Source organism: Bombina bombina, chromosome 1 (genome assembly GCF_027579735.1).
Source record: "Bombina bombina isolate aBomBom1 chromosome 1, aBomBom1.pri, whole genome shotgun sequence".
Taxonomy (NCBI): Eukaryota; Metazoa; Chordata; class Amphibia; order Anura; family Bombinatoridae; genus Bombina; species Bombina bombina.
In genome coordinates this window covers 295,124,559-295,141,372 of record NC_069499.1, presented here as the reverse complement: position 1 = coordinate 295,141,372, position 16,814 = coordinate 295,124,559, and the positions used below count along the sequence as shown (strand labels likewise).

The 16,814-nt window shown below is 35.1% G+C and overlaps 1 protein-coding gene across 1 annotated transcript in view; it reads right to left on the bottom strand.

The window, feature by feature from the left end:
* The window catches only part of LOC128645227 (integrin beta-5), a 318,185-nt gene extending 304,299 nt beyond the window's left edge, over positions 1 to 13,886 (bottom strand). The window contains exons 1-2 of the mRNA XM_053698059.1: positions 13,622 to 13,886; positions 10,494 to 10,585 (exon numbers count right to left, since the gene is read on the bottom strand). Coding sequence (XP_053554034.1) covers positions 10,494 to 10,585; positions 13,622 to 13,718 — 189 coding nt within the window. The 5' untranslated portion in view covers positions 13,719 to 13,886. The remainder of the gene's footprint in view (positions 1 to 10,493; positions 10,586 to 13,621) is intronic.
* Positions 13,887 to 16,814: the final 2,928 nt, after the last annotated feature.

The window sequence follows — 16,814 nt, the reverse complement described above, 5'->3', positions numbered from 1 at the left end:
TATTTGGTTCAGATGGTGTCAAGCGTGTGTGGCAGGAACCAGGTGAGGAGTACAAAAACAAGTGTGTCTTGCCTACAGTCAAGCATGGTAGTGGGAGTGTCATGGTCTGGGCCTGCATAAGTGCTGCCGGCACTGGGGAGCTACAGTTCATTGAGGGAACCATGAATGCCAACATGTACTGTGACATACTGAAGCAGAGCATGATCCCCTCCCTTCATAGACTGGGCCGCAGGGCAGTATTCCAACATGATAACAACCCCAAACACACCTCAAAGAAGACCACTGCCTTGCTAAAGAAGCTGAGGGTAAAGGTGATGGACTGGCCAAGCATGTCTCCAGACCTAAACCCTATTAAGCATATGTGGGGCATCCTCAAACGGAAGGTGGGGGAGCGCAAGGTCTCCAACATCCACCAGCTCTGTGATGTCGTCATGGAGGAGTGAAAGAGGACTCCAGTGGCAACCTGTGATGCTCTGGTGAACTCCATGCCCAAGAGGGTTAAGGCAGTGCTGGAAAATTATTGTAGTCACACAAAATATTGACACTTCAGGCCCAATTTGGACATTTCCACTTAGGGGTGTACTCACTTTTGTTGTCAACGGTTTAGACATTAATGGATGTGTGTTGAGTTATTTTGAGGGGACAGCAAATTTACACTGTTATACAGGCTGTACACTCACTACTTTACATTGTAGCAAAGTGTCATTTCTTCAGTGTTGTCACATAAAAAAGATATAACAAATTTACAAAAATGTGAGTGGTGTACTCACTTTTGTGAGATACTGTTTGTACGTACATACATATGTATCTACTGGCTGATGCTTGTGTCTTCGCTCTGTGTATGTTGTGATTTGTAAAAAAAAAAAAATAATGAAAAACCTGACCACTCGCAACGACTCGCTGACATGAACTTCTTGAGTTTTTCGTTAATTCTCGTAATCTGAATAGGTATCCTCATAAAGCAGAATCTAAATACCAATTCTCACATCTGTTAACATCTTTGGTTTTTGAGATATAGGTTTCCTCATAAATCAGCCCCCCCTACATTTTGACCCCCCTTAAGTGGATTTTCAGGAAATGTTAAAACACATATTTCTTTATTTTTAAAGGAGAATCTAAATACCAATTTCCATGTCTGTAACATTGTCATTTTTTGAGATATAGGTATCCTCATAAATTAGCCCCCACTCTTTTGAACCCCCCTTAAGTGGATTTTTGGGAAATGGTAAAACACGTGTATCTTTGTTTTTCAAGGAGAATCTAAATACCAATTTTTCACATCTTTTGACCCCCCTTAAAAAGGGACACTGAACCCCTTTTTTTATTTTGTGATTCAGATAGATCATGCAATTTTAAGCAACTTTCTAATTTACTCCTATTATCAATATTTCTTCGTTCTCTTGCTATCTTTATTTGAAAAAGACGACATCTAAGCTAAGGAGCCAGACAATTTTGGGTTCAGAACCCTGAACAGCACTTGTTTATTGGTGGGAAAATGTATCCACCAATCAGCAAGAACAACCCAGGTTGTTCATAAAAAAATGGGACGGCATACAAACTTAACCTCATAAATCAGCCCCCCCTTTTGACCCTCCCTAAAGTCTTAGTAAGACTGGCCTTGTATGCTTGCCTGCCCTCTGTTTGGGAACACTGTATGTTTTTATATGCTTCAAATAAATGGATGTTTTAAGGTTTTTCACTAACCGAGTAGTGCCTGCACTTTCTTGGCCTTCTGTACTAGGCCATGATACCCAAATGTTGAAACACTTGAAAGTGATGCAGCATAGCTGTAAAAAGCAGACTAGGAAATATCACCCGAACATCTCTACGTAAAAAAGAAAGATATTTTACCTCAAAGTATTCAAACCAAATTGCAAAGGACTTTATGCAGCAAATCAGTATGTCTGTCCTGGGACAGGCAAGGGAATGAGCCTTGTGAACACTCATTATTTCCCTATTCAGTTTAAGGAAGTTTACTATATACTATAAAATCTCATGATATCACAGTAAAAGAGTTCATGACCTCACTGCTGATGGTGATTGGCTGCAGTTCAGTTCTTAATTTGTTTTACCTACAACTGGACAGCAGTTGAGTATAACTTTTTACACAGAACTTACTCTGGTGAGCTGAGGAAATTTTGAGGTAAATATATTATTTTTTTACATAGAGATGCTCAGGTGATATGTCCCTTTAAGTGGATTTTGGGGAAATGGTAAAATATGTGTTTCTTTATTTTTCAAGGAGAATCTAAATACCAATTTTCACATCTGTAACATTGTCGGTTTTTGAGATACAGGTATCCTCATAAAAAAGTTCACCCCCCTTTTTCACCCCCTTAGGGACGTAATTACCAAAAATCCTTCCTTAGTAGGTGCCTGCGTCATAAAAACAAAGTAACTTACAAATTTCAAATTCCTAGGTTACACGGTTAGAGCTGGGCATTGATGAGTCAGTCAGGACGTCTTCTTTTATATATATATATATATATATATATATATATATATATATATATATATATATATATATATATATATATATATATATATATATATATATATATATATATATATATATATATATATATATAGATGTACATATGTATGTATGTAGAACCAACAACTTTAATGGTGAAAGAAATAGAAATTAATAAATCTAAATGTACATATTAAATAACACAATTGTGGATGTTAACAAATTTGTGCGAAAATTAATTTTATGCAAACATTTTGTGGATACTGAAAGGGTACAGAATGAAAATAGAACTGAACCAAATAATGTGGATATTGAAAACTGTTTGACTTTTTCTGATATATGTTCTGTTTCTGATTTACAGGAGCTCTTAGCTGAGAATGATGTGAACACTGAAGGATTAGTATCCGAAAGAAATATTTAAGTAAATTTAAGAAAAAGCGCAATTTTTACCCTGTACACTCTAGGTCTAATGTGGTGGAGAATTTTCAGAGGGTTGTAGAGGAAAAATTAAGAGCATTGAACCAAAAACCTAGAAAAACAAAAATGAATTTAACATTTAAAGAAAGAGAAGCTTTAAATAAATTGAATCAGGATTGTGCTATAACAATTAGACCCTCGGACAAGTGGGGGGGAGTGTTGTTATTTTGGAAAGGGTAAAATATATAAAGGAAGCAAATAGACAATTGCAGGAGATTATATATATATATATATATATATATATATATATATATATATATATATATATATATATATATATTATATATATATATATATATATATATATATATATATATATATATATATAGTCCAGATAGAGGACAGCACAATCTTACACCTATTCAACTGCCAAGGTGCACTGCAAGCCAATTCGTAACCTCTCCAAGAACACAGGCACTCACTGGTCTTTGTAAAAGGTAATCCTTTATTTAATCCATTAAAACGATAATAATACCATGACGTTTCGGCACATCATCGTGCCTTTATCAAATGTAACAAAAATATTAAAAGCTTCATATCAAACTTACCCCAAGTCACCACTTAAATACTACTGGAATTCAACACATACCGCCAGTTCACCGTGTGTGAAATCGGCGTCTGACGTCATCAGGGAGCGCTAAACTATGCGCCCTGTGAGATCGTGGAGCCGACGTTGCCATGGCAACATGTAAACTATACACGGTTTCTCGGCAGATGTGTAATAGACCAATAGATATATTTGCATATCGAGTGTGTCGCCGATTATACATATTAACGGAGATCCCCATACTTATTTTTAAAGGGGCAAAATACCGCAAATTTCCAAACTAATGGACAAAGACGATGTCTATATCAGCGCAACACTCCAAGCAAATAGTGCAAAAAACAAAGTGCGTAAAAAACAGTGTATAAAATTTATAGTGTATTAGAAAGGAGCATCTGTATAACATTGTATCCATATCATAATAAGTGAAAAAAGGATCAAGAAAACATTTGATGTTTGGATTGAATAAAGGATTACCTTTTACAAAGACCAGTGAGTGCCTGTGTTCTTGGAGAGGATAGATAGATAGATAGATAGATAGATAGATAGATAGATATTAATTAAACTAAAGGATAATCCCACCCAACAGTTTAAAAAGATCTTAGAAGATATAGCTGTGTATGCAAGATATAATAACATAAATTACTCAAGCAGTACAAGAAATGTTAATACCCCAACAACCTGTTACACCAATATTCCACTACTTCCCTAAAGTTCACAAAGACATCACTAACTACCCAGGGCACCCTATAATAGCTGGGATAAATTCACTAAACGAGCCCCTTTCTGACCTGATTGATAGCTTTCTGCAACCATTAGAAAAAGCTTTACCAAGCTTTATACAGGACACTACTTCCCTACTACTCAAACTGAAGGATGTTAAATGAAGTCCACCTATAGGTTTTTGGTGGTTAATTTGGCCTCTTCAAATACCTTGATTACACATGTCAAGGGGCTACAAGAAATAGAGTACTTCCTTGACCACCAAAGCAATTTTAACCCAGCCACCAAACACTTCTTACTCAATTCAATTGATTATCTATTATCTCACAATTACTTTATGTTTGAGGACAGCTTCTATCTCCAAAGATGTGGAACAGCAATGGAGGCAAAATTTGCTCCCTGCTACACCAATCTCTTTAAGGGATGGTGGGAGCTGCTCCACGTCTTTGGAGATAGAAATCCCTATCAAGACCATATTGTCTTTTTCGCCAGATACATTGATGATCTGATATTTATAATGGATTGCACAGAGGAAAACATTGATGCATTCTGTGTTTATTTAAACAATAATAATTGTGATATCAAATTGGTAGGAGAACAAAATAAAGACAGGATTATTGTTTTGGATATAACTATCAGTGGTAACCCAAATATAGGTGTAATAGAGACTGATCTATATAGGAAAACCACAGCCGGCAACACTATCCTTGACAATAATTAATGCCATCCAAGACACACTGTATGTGGAATTCCCAAAGGGCAATTTATAAGGGCCAAAAGAAACTGCACTAATGAGTAGAATTACATCAAGCAGGCTGATAAGATTACACAATGTCTTAAAGAAAGAGGATATAATAAAAAAAAACCCTAGCTAAAGCCTGCAGGGAAGTGGATTATATACCAAGAGAAAAATGACAAACCAAAATGTATTACCACCTATAGCTTCAAATATAATGGTATATGTACAATTATTGAGGAAAGCCTACCCATTTTACATACAGATCCTATACTTAAAAAAAAAGGTATTCAATGAGGGATGTCAGCTTATCCCAAAGAAGGGTAAAACTATTGGTAATTTTTTATCGCCTTCAGATCTATCCAGAGTAAATCAAAACGGCTGGCTTAAGCGAAGAAAAAGGTTTTTATAAATGTAGGCACAATATATGCAAGACTTGTGATCTTGTGAAAGAAGGGGAATTTTTTTTATATCTACGCAAACTAAATGTAACCATAGGATCAACTTTTACATAAATTGTGCAACAACACATGTCATCTATCTTTTGACATGTAGCAGGTGCTTTAAGCAATATGTAGGCAGAACTAAGAGACTAAGGATTGGCAAGTGTGTTCATTTCCGAATTTGAATGTTAGAACGAATGTTATTACCGAAATTCGAATTACAAATCCGAATGTTGCTACGAACGAATATTCATAAAAATACTATAATCAAATGCTATTAACAGTTTTCGAATGTCACTTTCGAATTCAAATGTTTATAATTAGATTGAATGTCCACATTCAAAATTTCGAATTTAAAATTCTATTTAACAAATACTATTCAGAAGTTCAATAGTTCATGCGGTAGGGAATCTATTAAATTGATACATAATAGATACAAATATATTAATTCGATTGATTCTAATTCGATCGAATATTGCATAATTTGAATATTTAAAGAAAGCATTAGAAATACTGCATAATTCGAATATTACATTTAAATAAAGCATTATAGAAATACTATTACAAATATATAAATTTGAATTCTTTCGAATTCGAATATTGCATAATTTGAATATTACATTTAAAGAAAGCATTAGAAATACTATTACAAATATATAAATTCAAATTTTTCGAAACAAATATTTTCAAATGTAATCGTAAAATTCGAAACTGAACATTCGAAAATCGAATGTTAGAAATTCGAACGTGTTAAAATTTGTTTCATTTTTCGAATGTTGCAAAACATTCGCCCATCCCTATAAGAGACCCCTAAAGGATCGCTTTCTTGAGCATGTTACGATCCATTGAGGATCCTGATTCAGACACTCCAATCGCTAAGCATTTTAAATAATTACATAATTCTGATTTAACACTATTGTATATACATGGCATTGACCACATACCCCGATGGAAAAGGGGAGAGAACCGTGAAAATAAACTTAAAGGGACATGAAACCCACATTTTTTCTTTCATGATTTAGAAAAAGCATACTATTTTAAACAACTTTCTAATTTTCTTCTATGACCTAATTTGTTTAATTCTCTTTATATACTTTGCTGAAAAGCATATCCAGATAGGCTCAGTAGCTGCTGATTGGTTGCTGCACATAGATGCCTCATGTGATTGGCTCACACATGTGCATTGCTATTTCTTTAACAAAGGATATATAAAAAATGAAGCAAATTAGATAATAGAAGTAAATTGGAATGTGTTTTTAAATTGTATTCTCTACTTCAATTATGAAATAATTTTTTTGGGTTTAGTGACCCTTTAAAACAAGAGAGGTATTCTGAGTTTTTACCTTGAACACCTCAATACCCCATGGTTTAAATTTTAGGAAGGACCTTGATCTATGTGTATAGGGATTTAATAGGATATTCACTTTGCTTGCTCCATATTATTAATCTTTATTATAATGAAATATAAAGTAAGAGAAATTACTTATATGAATATGTATAATATGTGAAATGTTTCAGTCTTTCCCTTTACTAATAGTTATTCCATGATCAATTTAGCATAATTTGCAACAACTAAGATGGGAACTAATAAATGTGACTATGTATCTTTAAAATTACAAAGCTGTAGCCTATTTAAGCTGAAGGCAGCTGCAGCTCCTACAGGCAGTGAGCAAGTGCTTGGGAAGCACAAAACATGTCTGCTATATGAGGAGCTCAGCTTTCCCTTCTTGATTTTAAACTGTCATTAATATGCGGTCTATGGCTGCACTCTAATGTGTTTTTTATACATTTGAATTAAAGCCTGGATTTTTTACTATATGTGGCTTGTGCTTGGGACTTTCTTCTGTTATATTACATATTAAATAATTTACAAGGCTTTTAAAAATCTTAACTTTTAGCCTTACCTATCATGCATGCTCCTATTTTGGTGGTTGACTCTCACTGCCTAATCCCACATGTAAGAATTTGCAGGGATGAAAAGTGTTCTCCTTCTATAGAAACCAAACTAGATAGCATTATTTTCCTTCTGTGATGTAGAACAGGCTTTTACAAAGTGCCACTTACAATGGATGAATAAATGCATACAATGAAAAACATAATTAGGAGCAAGTACTCCGCTAAGACACGTCTGTATTATTAAGACCTCTGGGAACGAGGAGCTTGGGCTGGAGGGTCTTAGCTGTGACTGAATTTACCATAATAATTAAAACCTCATGAAAACAGGACTATAATCAGCATGATGTATACTGCTTTACTTGGCCCTTGTGTATAATACAGTATGGTGAAATTCACAAGTGATCTGCAGCCATACAGAGCAATAGTACAATTTAAAGTTCGCTGGGTGGGAACTGCTCCATCCTCAGACACAAGTGAGCTCATCTGTTTCCATGTTGACGTGATATCATGTAAGGGTGTAGAACACACGTAATCGGCAGAATATAAAAACGGTTAGGTAATTGCACTTGGGTGTTATAATGGAAAATATTATTTTATATTACCAGGCCTCTACTGTATTAAAAGCAAGCATTTTGTATTTACATGGTAAATTATAGACATTGTGATCAAACCTTTGAGGAAAATTCCGATAGTAATCTAATAAATCCTGGAAAGCTTTGAAGTTCTAGACATCAGGTGACATTTTAAATTGAAAAAAATTCAATTGCCGGACAAATCTGTTATAAAAGGGAATATTTTGGAGTCCCATGTCTGTTTAGAATTTGAGCAAAGGTGTCTATATAATGTAATGTACATAAAGACATTTCGACGAAACAAATTATAAATTGCACTGCACTTAATTAACCCCTTTCTGACGGTACAAATTTGTGACATTGGAACAGATTTCCTACGTAAACAAATTAGTAAACAATTTAAATCACGCAATCGTACATGCAATCACGTGATTTAGATGATGGGATCGAGTCTGGGGGGGAGTGCCTGTGATGCTAGGCAAGCCCTCCATGCCAATGATCCCAGTTAGGAAGCCGTAGCTGCTTCAGTTCAGCAGAACGGGTAGACGTTCTATGCAGTCCTAACGGCTCTAAATCCCAGCGCAGTTAGGACGGAATGGAACGTCCTAACGGCCTTAAGAGGGTTAAGATGAATGCATACTCATTATTAGGCATTCATTTAGTAAACAAATCCTGAATATGACCATAGGCTGCGGCATTCGGATATTATCAGCACTGTATTTATTTGTGCAATAGTGCAACACAAATATCAATGCAAATACAGATATCTGTGTATTGAACTATTACACAAATAAACACAGTGCCGAAAAAAGCCGAATGCCCCAGCCTGTGGCCATATTCAGCATTTGTTTACTACGCGAATACCAAATAATCAAAACATAGAAGTGTAATTTGGTCTTTTTATGGTTATTAATTTTAGTGTCAATCAACTAGACAGTTGTATATGCGTTTCGTGAAGGTAAAATTATTCAGAAAATTCTTAGAATACAAAAAGACAACTTCTTGCCTTTTCAGTGTTTATTCTTGACAATTGGTTTTTTTTATTTTTTATTTATAAATCTACAAAGTGGTATCTTCTGAAAGTGTAATAAGATATGCGCATTTGGATCCCGACGGATCCATAAAAGAAAGATTGCAATAACAAAACAAAGAGAATTTTGCTCCATCATTTGTTTCAACAAAAAAATAAGCCGCCCCTATAATGAAGAAAGGAACCAATAAAGCTGCGTCAAAAAAAATTATTTCCTTCATTCATGCTGTTAAAACCGCTACTCTATTCTAGGAAAGGCTTTTCTACTGACAGGAAATTATTCAAAAGTTCAAATTTATACTATTCAATAATGATAAGCAGGAATTTTATTGTGAGTTAATTGATTCGTGTGTCAACCAACAAGTATGTAAGTATTACTTTTGTTTCTGGTCATAAAGCCATTAAAGAATAAATAAATACAAAATAATATGTTCCTTTAAAAGGGACACTCAGGTTATATTAAATTTTCATGATTCAGATATAGCATGTAATTTTAAACAACTTTTCAATTTACTTCCATTAAAAAAAATGTGCACAGTTTTTTATATTTACAATTTTTGAGTCACCAGCTCCTACTGAACATGTGCAAGAATTCACAGACTATACGTATATGCATTTGTGATTGGCTGATTGCTATCACATGGTACAAGGGGAGTGGAAATATACATAACTTTGAAATTTGTTATAAAAAAATCTACTACTCATTTGAAGTTCAGACTAAGTGGTATTGCATTGTCTTGTTATCTTGCATGTGTTGATTATGCAAATCTAATATGTTGACTGATCCTTTAAGCAGTTGCTCCACATAGGAAACAAGTAAATGTTGTTAATCTGGCCTTATTGAATGAGCCCAGGAATTTAAAATGAAGTTTAACATGAAAATTGTTTTTTGTCTGTGCACTTGTCTAGTTAACTTACAATGAATTGTACCTATTCAATATTTAGCAAAAAAATAAATAAATCCTGTTTTATACCTTGTATGACTCATTTTCCTTCTTTTTAAAACAGAGCATGACCTTACTGCTTTTGTTAAGGGTATTACATTGAATGTAAACCTTTTCTCAAAACCCTTCCCTGTGTCAGCTAAATAAAAGTAAAGAATATTGACAGAGGGTAGTTCAAAAAAGCAAAGATAATCTGTTGTAATTAAGCTCCAACTTTACAGCTCACATGATTGCAGAAAAAAGGTATTATAGTGAGTGTTTTAACCATACTAAATGGTCCTATTTTCCGGATTTTTAGAGGGTACAAGACTAATGCCTAGTTTCCACTGGGGTTGTAAACAGTGTGTGTGTGTAATTTATATATATATATATATATATATATATATATATATATATATATATATATATATATATATATATATATATATATATATATATATATATATAGTGAATGTAAAATGTATATACATTTCGATTCCAAAAAAAAAAACCTCTTGTTAAAACAGTCCAGTTTTCATTCATAAAGTGCAACCTTTTTAAATGACTTTTTACATTACTAATGAATTACATGATTACACAAGCATTTGTGAAAATACCAAATGTTATCATAAATACCAAACGTTAACATCACTGGCTTTTCAGTCTGTAAACATACCTCTTGTGAGCACCAAGCACACTGGGGGTGAATAAGTAGGCACTCTTGGCAGGATTCTAAGGTTATGCTCCGGCTTGTACAAACATTCAGTCCTGTGGGAGAGATTCAGAAGCTGTCAAGGTGTAAGGCAGCCGTGTAATTAGGGATATGAGTTTACTATGTGGCTACTGGTTGCAGAAGTATATGGTATTATCAGGGTATATTCATATGTCCAGTTAATCTAACCTTTGAAGAGTAATTGACTATCAAACTATCCTATACATAACAAAAATTCACCCTGACACAAACATTCCTGGCAGAGACAAAGACTACCCCAGGTTTCTCATTCTCAGCTCTTGATCAGTTCAGGGTAGTTGCAGATGGAAAATACTAATTCATGCCCCAAATCAGGGTAAGATGAAAATAAAGCCAGACAGGTATTTATGCAATAAGAGATCAGTTAATAACAATGTAATAAAAGAGCAGTATTAGTTCTGAAATACTATATCACGCTTCACATAGACAACGGAAGCTGCAGTTAATATCTGTCCTTGTGTTAGTACCGAGGCAGACCTGTCTGTGAAATACATAAACTAATATGTTTAGAACACAACATGAAGCAGGCCCAGCCACAACGGTTACTAGTTACACTACTAGTGGCAAAACTACTTAATGCACAGCACACTCTGCCAGGCTGCACACTTAAAGGGACAGTCAAGTATAAATTAAACTTTCATTATTCAGATAGGACTTTTAATTTTAATTGACTTTCCAATTTACTTTTATCATCAAATTTGCTTTTTTCTCTTGGTATTCTTAGTTTAAACTAAACATAGGTAGGCTCATATGCTAATTTCTAAGCCTTTGAGGGCTGCCTCTTATCACATGCTTTTTAAATCGCTTTTCAACACAAAGAGACAGAAAGTACACGTGGGCTATATAGATAACACTGTGTTCAGGCACAGAAAGTTATTTAAGATCTAGCACAATACAATGCTAAATTTAAGACAATAGATAATAAACAGTCACAGTCATGTGATCAGGGGGCTGGAAGAAGGTTCCTAGATACAAGGTAATCACAAAGGTAAAAAGTACATTAATATAACTGTGTTGGTTATGCAAAACTGGGGAATGAGTAATAAAGGGATTATCTATCTTTTAAAACAATAACAATTCTATGGTTGACTGTCCCTTTAACTGTAGTGTTTATAAAGAAACATTACATACCTAGCTGTGAATAATAAGATCACAAGTTACTGTATAATTATAAGTGCATATAAAGAGATACATTGGCAGGCTTAAGGTCTTTAAAGGAGCAGTTTACTGTAAATTTATTTTCCCCCTTAATGGGTTTACAATGACTTGTTATACCAGCTGCTGAGTATAACAATCCATGGGAAATTGTTCCTTTAGGTTTATTTATTTAGATTTAATTTTATATGAAATAACTGAAATTGAAACCACAACCCAATGAAATCGAATGATTTTCCAGGGAGAGCAAAACTCATTAGCTTATCTCTCTATATTTACACAAATTCCTCATTATCTTTTCTCTCTACACACAGTGAGATCAATACTTAGGGCCCGATTATCTAAAGGTCGCTGCTCAGATAAGATTATCTAAAGACGAGGCCGTTAAAGAAAACTTAGAGGCAAAAATGTATCTTGAGAAATGTATATGTTGCTATGTAGTGTTCTTTATCGGAAACAGAGACTCCTACATTACAATACAGGATCTAAAAAAAATCCAAAAGATTTTGCGCAATTTCTCTTCATGCCAGCGAGGTTTTGATCATCAGCCTCTTAGAGATAACAATGCAAAATTAACATTTTATCTCTATGTTTCACCCACTGGGAGTGTGACTTCTTCTAAATCTTCATATTTACATACCTTTTCTATAACCAGTAGTTAAGTATTGAAATGTTCAGTTTAGGTAGGGATACAAAAGACAAAATAAGCTATTTATAATGCCAAAATAAAGGTAAAAGAAATATTTGTAAACATTTACTACACTCTAGCAGGTAAAATGAATCATTGGGAACACATTAAAAAGAACAGAAAAATACAGTACACTGTCCCTTTAAGATTATGAAACGTCATGGTGAATAACTGAAGATGACATAAGGTGATTGGATGCATTTTAATTGGTAATATATATTGTAACTGTGTGTTGTTACAATTCTGGTTTAATAAGAATATTATGTAGTGTAATTCCCTGGTGTATTAAATAACACTCTATATTATATACCAAAACAAATTTATACTGCTGCACAATCTGCTTTCATTTATCATACTGTTTTACATGTCCCATGAGCTTATTGCACTCCAAGAAGCATCTTAGCTTTAATTGTATTTACTTATTTAGCTTTATGACTTCTATATACAATATTCCTTCAGCTTTTTGCACCACATAGAACACCACTCTCCTGTAACATCACTGCACCAGCAGATTCCCATTTTACTAGTGACTACTGTATTATATAAATATTTTCACCTATGACCCAGATTCATTACTAAATTCCAGTCTTACATGTGACCTTATTGCACCCACAAGACCACTTTTCAGCTGGGAGATCATTGCACTTCATGCCCTCTCCTGTGATTCCTCATTCCACCCTATTACCTATTGAGCTCACTAAACCCCCAAATACCCTAGAATACATTTATTCACATGACTAATAAAAACCTATGTTCTAACTACAATGTCTAGGATCATCATTTCCCCGGACAGCACCCCTAGAATGATCTATCCTTTACCTTCTGAGCACCCCAAACACCCCGCGTACTTCAGCTCACTGCAGAGAACCTTCAGGATTCCCTGCAACCCACGACCTCTTTCACTACAAATCTTCCTAGCAAACCATCCTATCAGTAGTGACATCACTTATCCCACCAACTAGCCCCCTTGTAAAAATCACAGCACAACTCTCCTCCTTGTTCACTCTGACTCACAGTTTACTTTAAAAAGTGCAGTCACACTGGGTTTAGCTTCTCCGGACAACACTTTGTAGTCTGTAACTTAAAAAAAGGCTGCAATAAATAGCAAACTTTTGTCAACCGATTCATTTTACTGCTCCCCGGTTCTATCCCAGATTCCCCTCTGTTTTCATCCCCGCAGCACCTATGAAGTTGTAGACCCCTCTCATACCTGCGAGGCTGTGCACCAGGCAGCAAAGTAGTGTGAGCAGCCCCAGCAGCCTCCCCCTGCTGCTCTTGCCCTGCATGCCTGGAGTCCCGTGGGTCATAGTGCCTCCTGGGATACTGAAAATTCTACTTATAGTCCCGGGGGCTCCCCTCTGTCCCAGTGTGCGCACAGTACCAGGGTCCCCATACCGGGGGACCTTAATGCCAGTCCCACATTACAGAAAGCTCCGACAGAGTCACAAAGAGTCCTCCTACTGTGTTCTGGCCAGGCTTGGAACTCCACCCACTGCCCAATCCTAGTCTGTGGGATTAACTCGTTCCTAACTAGACAGCCCTTCCCAAACCTATTGTGTTAACACATTCCTTCCCAGATATTCTCGCCCTTCTATTTATTTCCCTTTTTCTAACATGACCTCATAAAGTCTGCAAAGTTACCATTTCCTATCCTAAAGAGCACCTCCTATGTAATACATTGTGGTTAACTCTTTCCTAAGAAAAGCTTCTATATTTAAAGCCTTTCTAACCAACAGTTCCTATACGACTCTGTGCAATCAACCCCCTCCTAACCAGATATTCCAGGCCAAATATGATGGATTAATAGCCAGATACTACTTGCTTATCTTCAACACTTTTTTTATTTATTTATTTTTTAGAAGAAAAACCCTTTCTAACCATATACTCCTATACAAATCTACAGTTTTTAATCTGTTCTTATCTTCGTCTTTACTAAACTGTAAGATTAACCCATTCCTAACCAGATACTTCTGTCGGAGTCTGATGAATAATTACTCTAGATAAATCTATGCAAGTCTAGAAAACAAGTTATTTATTGCTCCCAAAAGTATAATCAGCCATGTTCTGTTTAGGGACTGCAATTAATTGCATTTCCTGAGTGAGCAATAGTTCACCTATATATTCTTTTTTGGGAGTAAAAGGGAGAGTCAACACTAAAATTGTTATTGTTTAAAAAAGATAGATAATACCTTTACTACCCATTCTCCAGTTTTGCACAACCAACATTGTTTTATTAATATACTTTATAACATTTACATTTCTGCCTGTTTCTAAGCCACTACAGACAGCCTTGTATCACATGCTTTTTTATTAGCTTTTCACAACAGGTGACTGCTAGTTAATGTAGGCCATATAGATAACATTGTACTCACGCCCGTAGAGTTATTAAAGAGTCAGCACAACACAGCACTAATTGTCTAAAATGCAAGTCAATAGATAATAAATAAAAAGTCATGTGATCAGGGGGCTGTCAGAAGATACTTATATACAAGGTAATCACAGAGGTAAAAAGTATATTAATATAACTGTATTGGTTATGCAAAACTGGGAAATGGGTAATAAAGGGATTATCTAGCTTTTAAAACAATAAAAATTCTATTGTAGACTGTCCCTTTAAATAGAATAGTAACAAACCCTTTTTGTTTTTTTTAATGTCATTATGAAATATAACACTCAGAACATTTTATTATTACATTATGCGGTGCCTTTTAACTTTAGAATATATATCACTATATAATATGTTGACTCTAGTCCAGAGCATTTATCATATATATATATATATATATATATATATATATATATATATATATATATATATATATATATATATCTATCTATCTCTCCTCTCTCTCTCTCTCTCTCTCTCTCTCTCTCTCTCTCTCTCTCTCTCTCTCTCTCTATATATATATATATATATATATATATATATATATATATATGTTGTTTAGGTCCATGCACTCACTTGAAAATTTTGTAATTACCTGGGTGCAACTTCAGAATTCTTGTATATAGATCAATTTCTGTAGAAATGCACTTACAGGATTTTTTTTTACATAAATTCAAACTTCCTTTATTTGTAATCCATAAAAAAAAGATTTGCATTTCAGCTGAAACACCAGCCCTTTTCAAGACAAAATAAAGTGCATACTTTAGTGATAGTATGCATTTTATCTTGTCTTGAAAATAGCTGGTGTTCCAGCCAAAACGTTGTCCTGTTTTTAATGGATTACAAATAAAGGAAGTTTGAATGTTTGTAAAAATACATCCTGTGATCGATTTATCTATCTATCTATCTATCTATCTATCTATCTATCTATCTATCTATCTATGTCTGTCTGTCTGTCTATATATAAAAATGGAATGGCTAAATTGCTGCACTAGTAGAATATGTGACATAGTTTTGAGGCCCCAGGAAATAACAGAACTAAAACTTTGTGGGTGGCCAGAACTCAAATGAGCTATTTTTTAGGGCGAACAGAAGACAGATTCCCCACAAGCTTACCTAAATCTGGCCTTGTGCCACTGGTTATTTTTAGGAAAATGAATTGTGATAACGTTATATGTAGGGATAGGCACAGACAAAGGCTGTGGCGGACATTTTCCAAAGTACAGACCTTAGCGAGGGACACCAAAGTACAATTTAAATTGTTATTATACTGATGCAGATACCAGATACCACTGATTCTATAACCAGCCCTCCTCTGGCTATACCCATGAGCCAGTGTCACTATTGTGTCTTTGTATAGTGCTTGGTGTTATTATACTGATGCAGATACCACTGATTCTATAACCAGCCCTCCTCTGGCTATACCCATGAGCCAGTGTCACTATTGTGTCTTTGTATAGTGCTTGGTGTTATTATGCTGATGCAGATACCACTGATCCTATAACCAGCCCTCCTCTGGCTATACCCATGAGCCAGTGTCACTATTGTGTCTTTGTATAGTGCTTGGTGTTATTATGCTGATGCAGATACCACTGATCCTATAACCAGCCCTCCTCTGGCTATACCCATGAGCCAGTGTCACTACTGTGTCATTATATAGCGCTGGGTGTTATTATACTGATGCAGATACCACTGATCCTATAACCAGCCCTCCTCTGGCTATTCCCATGAGCCAGTGTCACTACTGTGTCATTATATAGCGCTGGGTGTTATTACCCCCCAACTATCCTGATTTTCACGGGACAGCCCTGATTCTAGGGGTCTGTCCCGCTGTCCCGGGTTGCTAGCCATCTGTCCTGCATTGCCCCATGCATTAAATTTTTTATTTTTTTTAAATTCTGTTGGGCCCATACTCAGAAGCAGCTGGCTTTTCTCTCCCAGGGTTATATACCTGTTATTTTCCTTGTGGAAAAGTAATGGTGTGTGGGTTAAGCAGGAGTAGGAAGGCTGTATACCC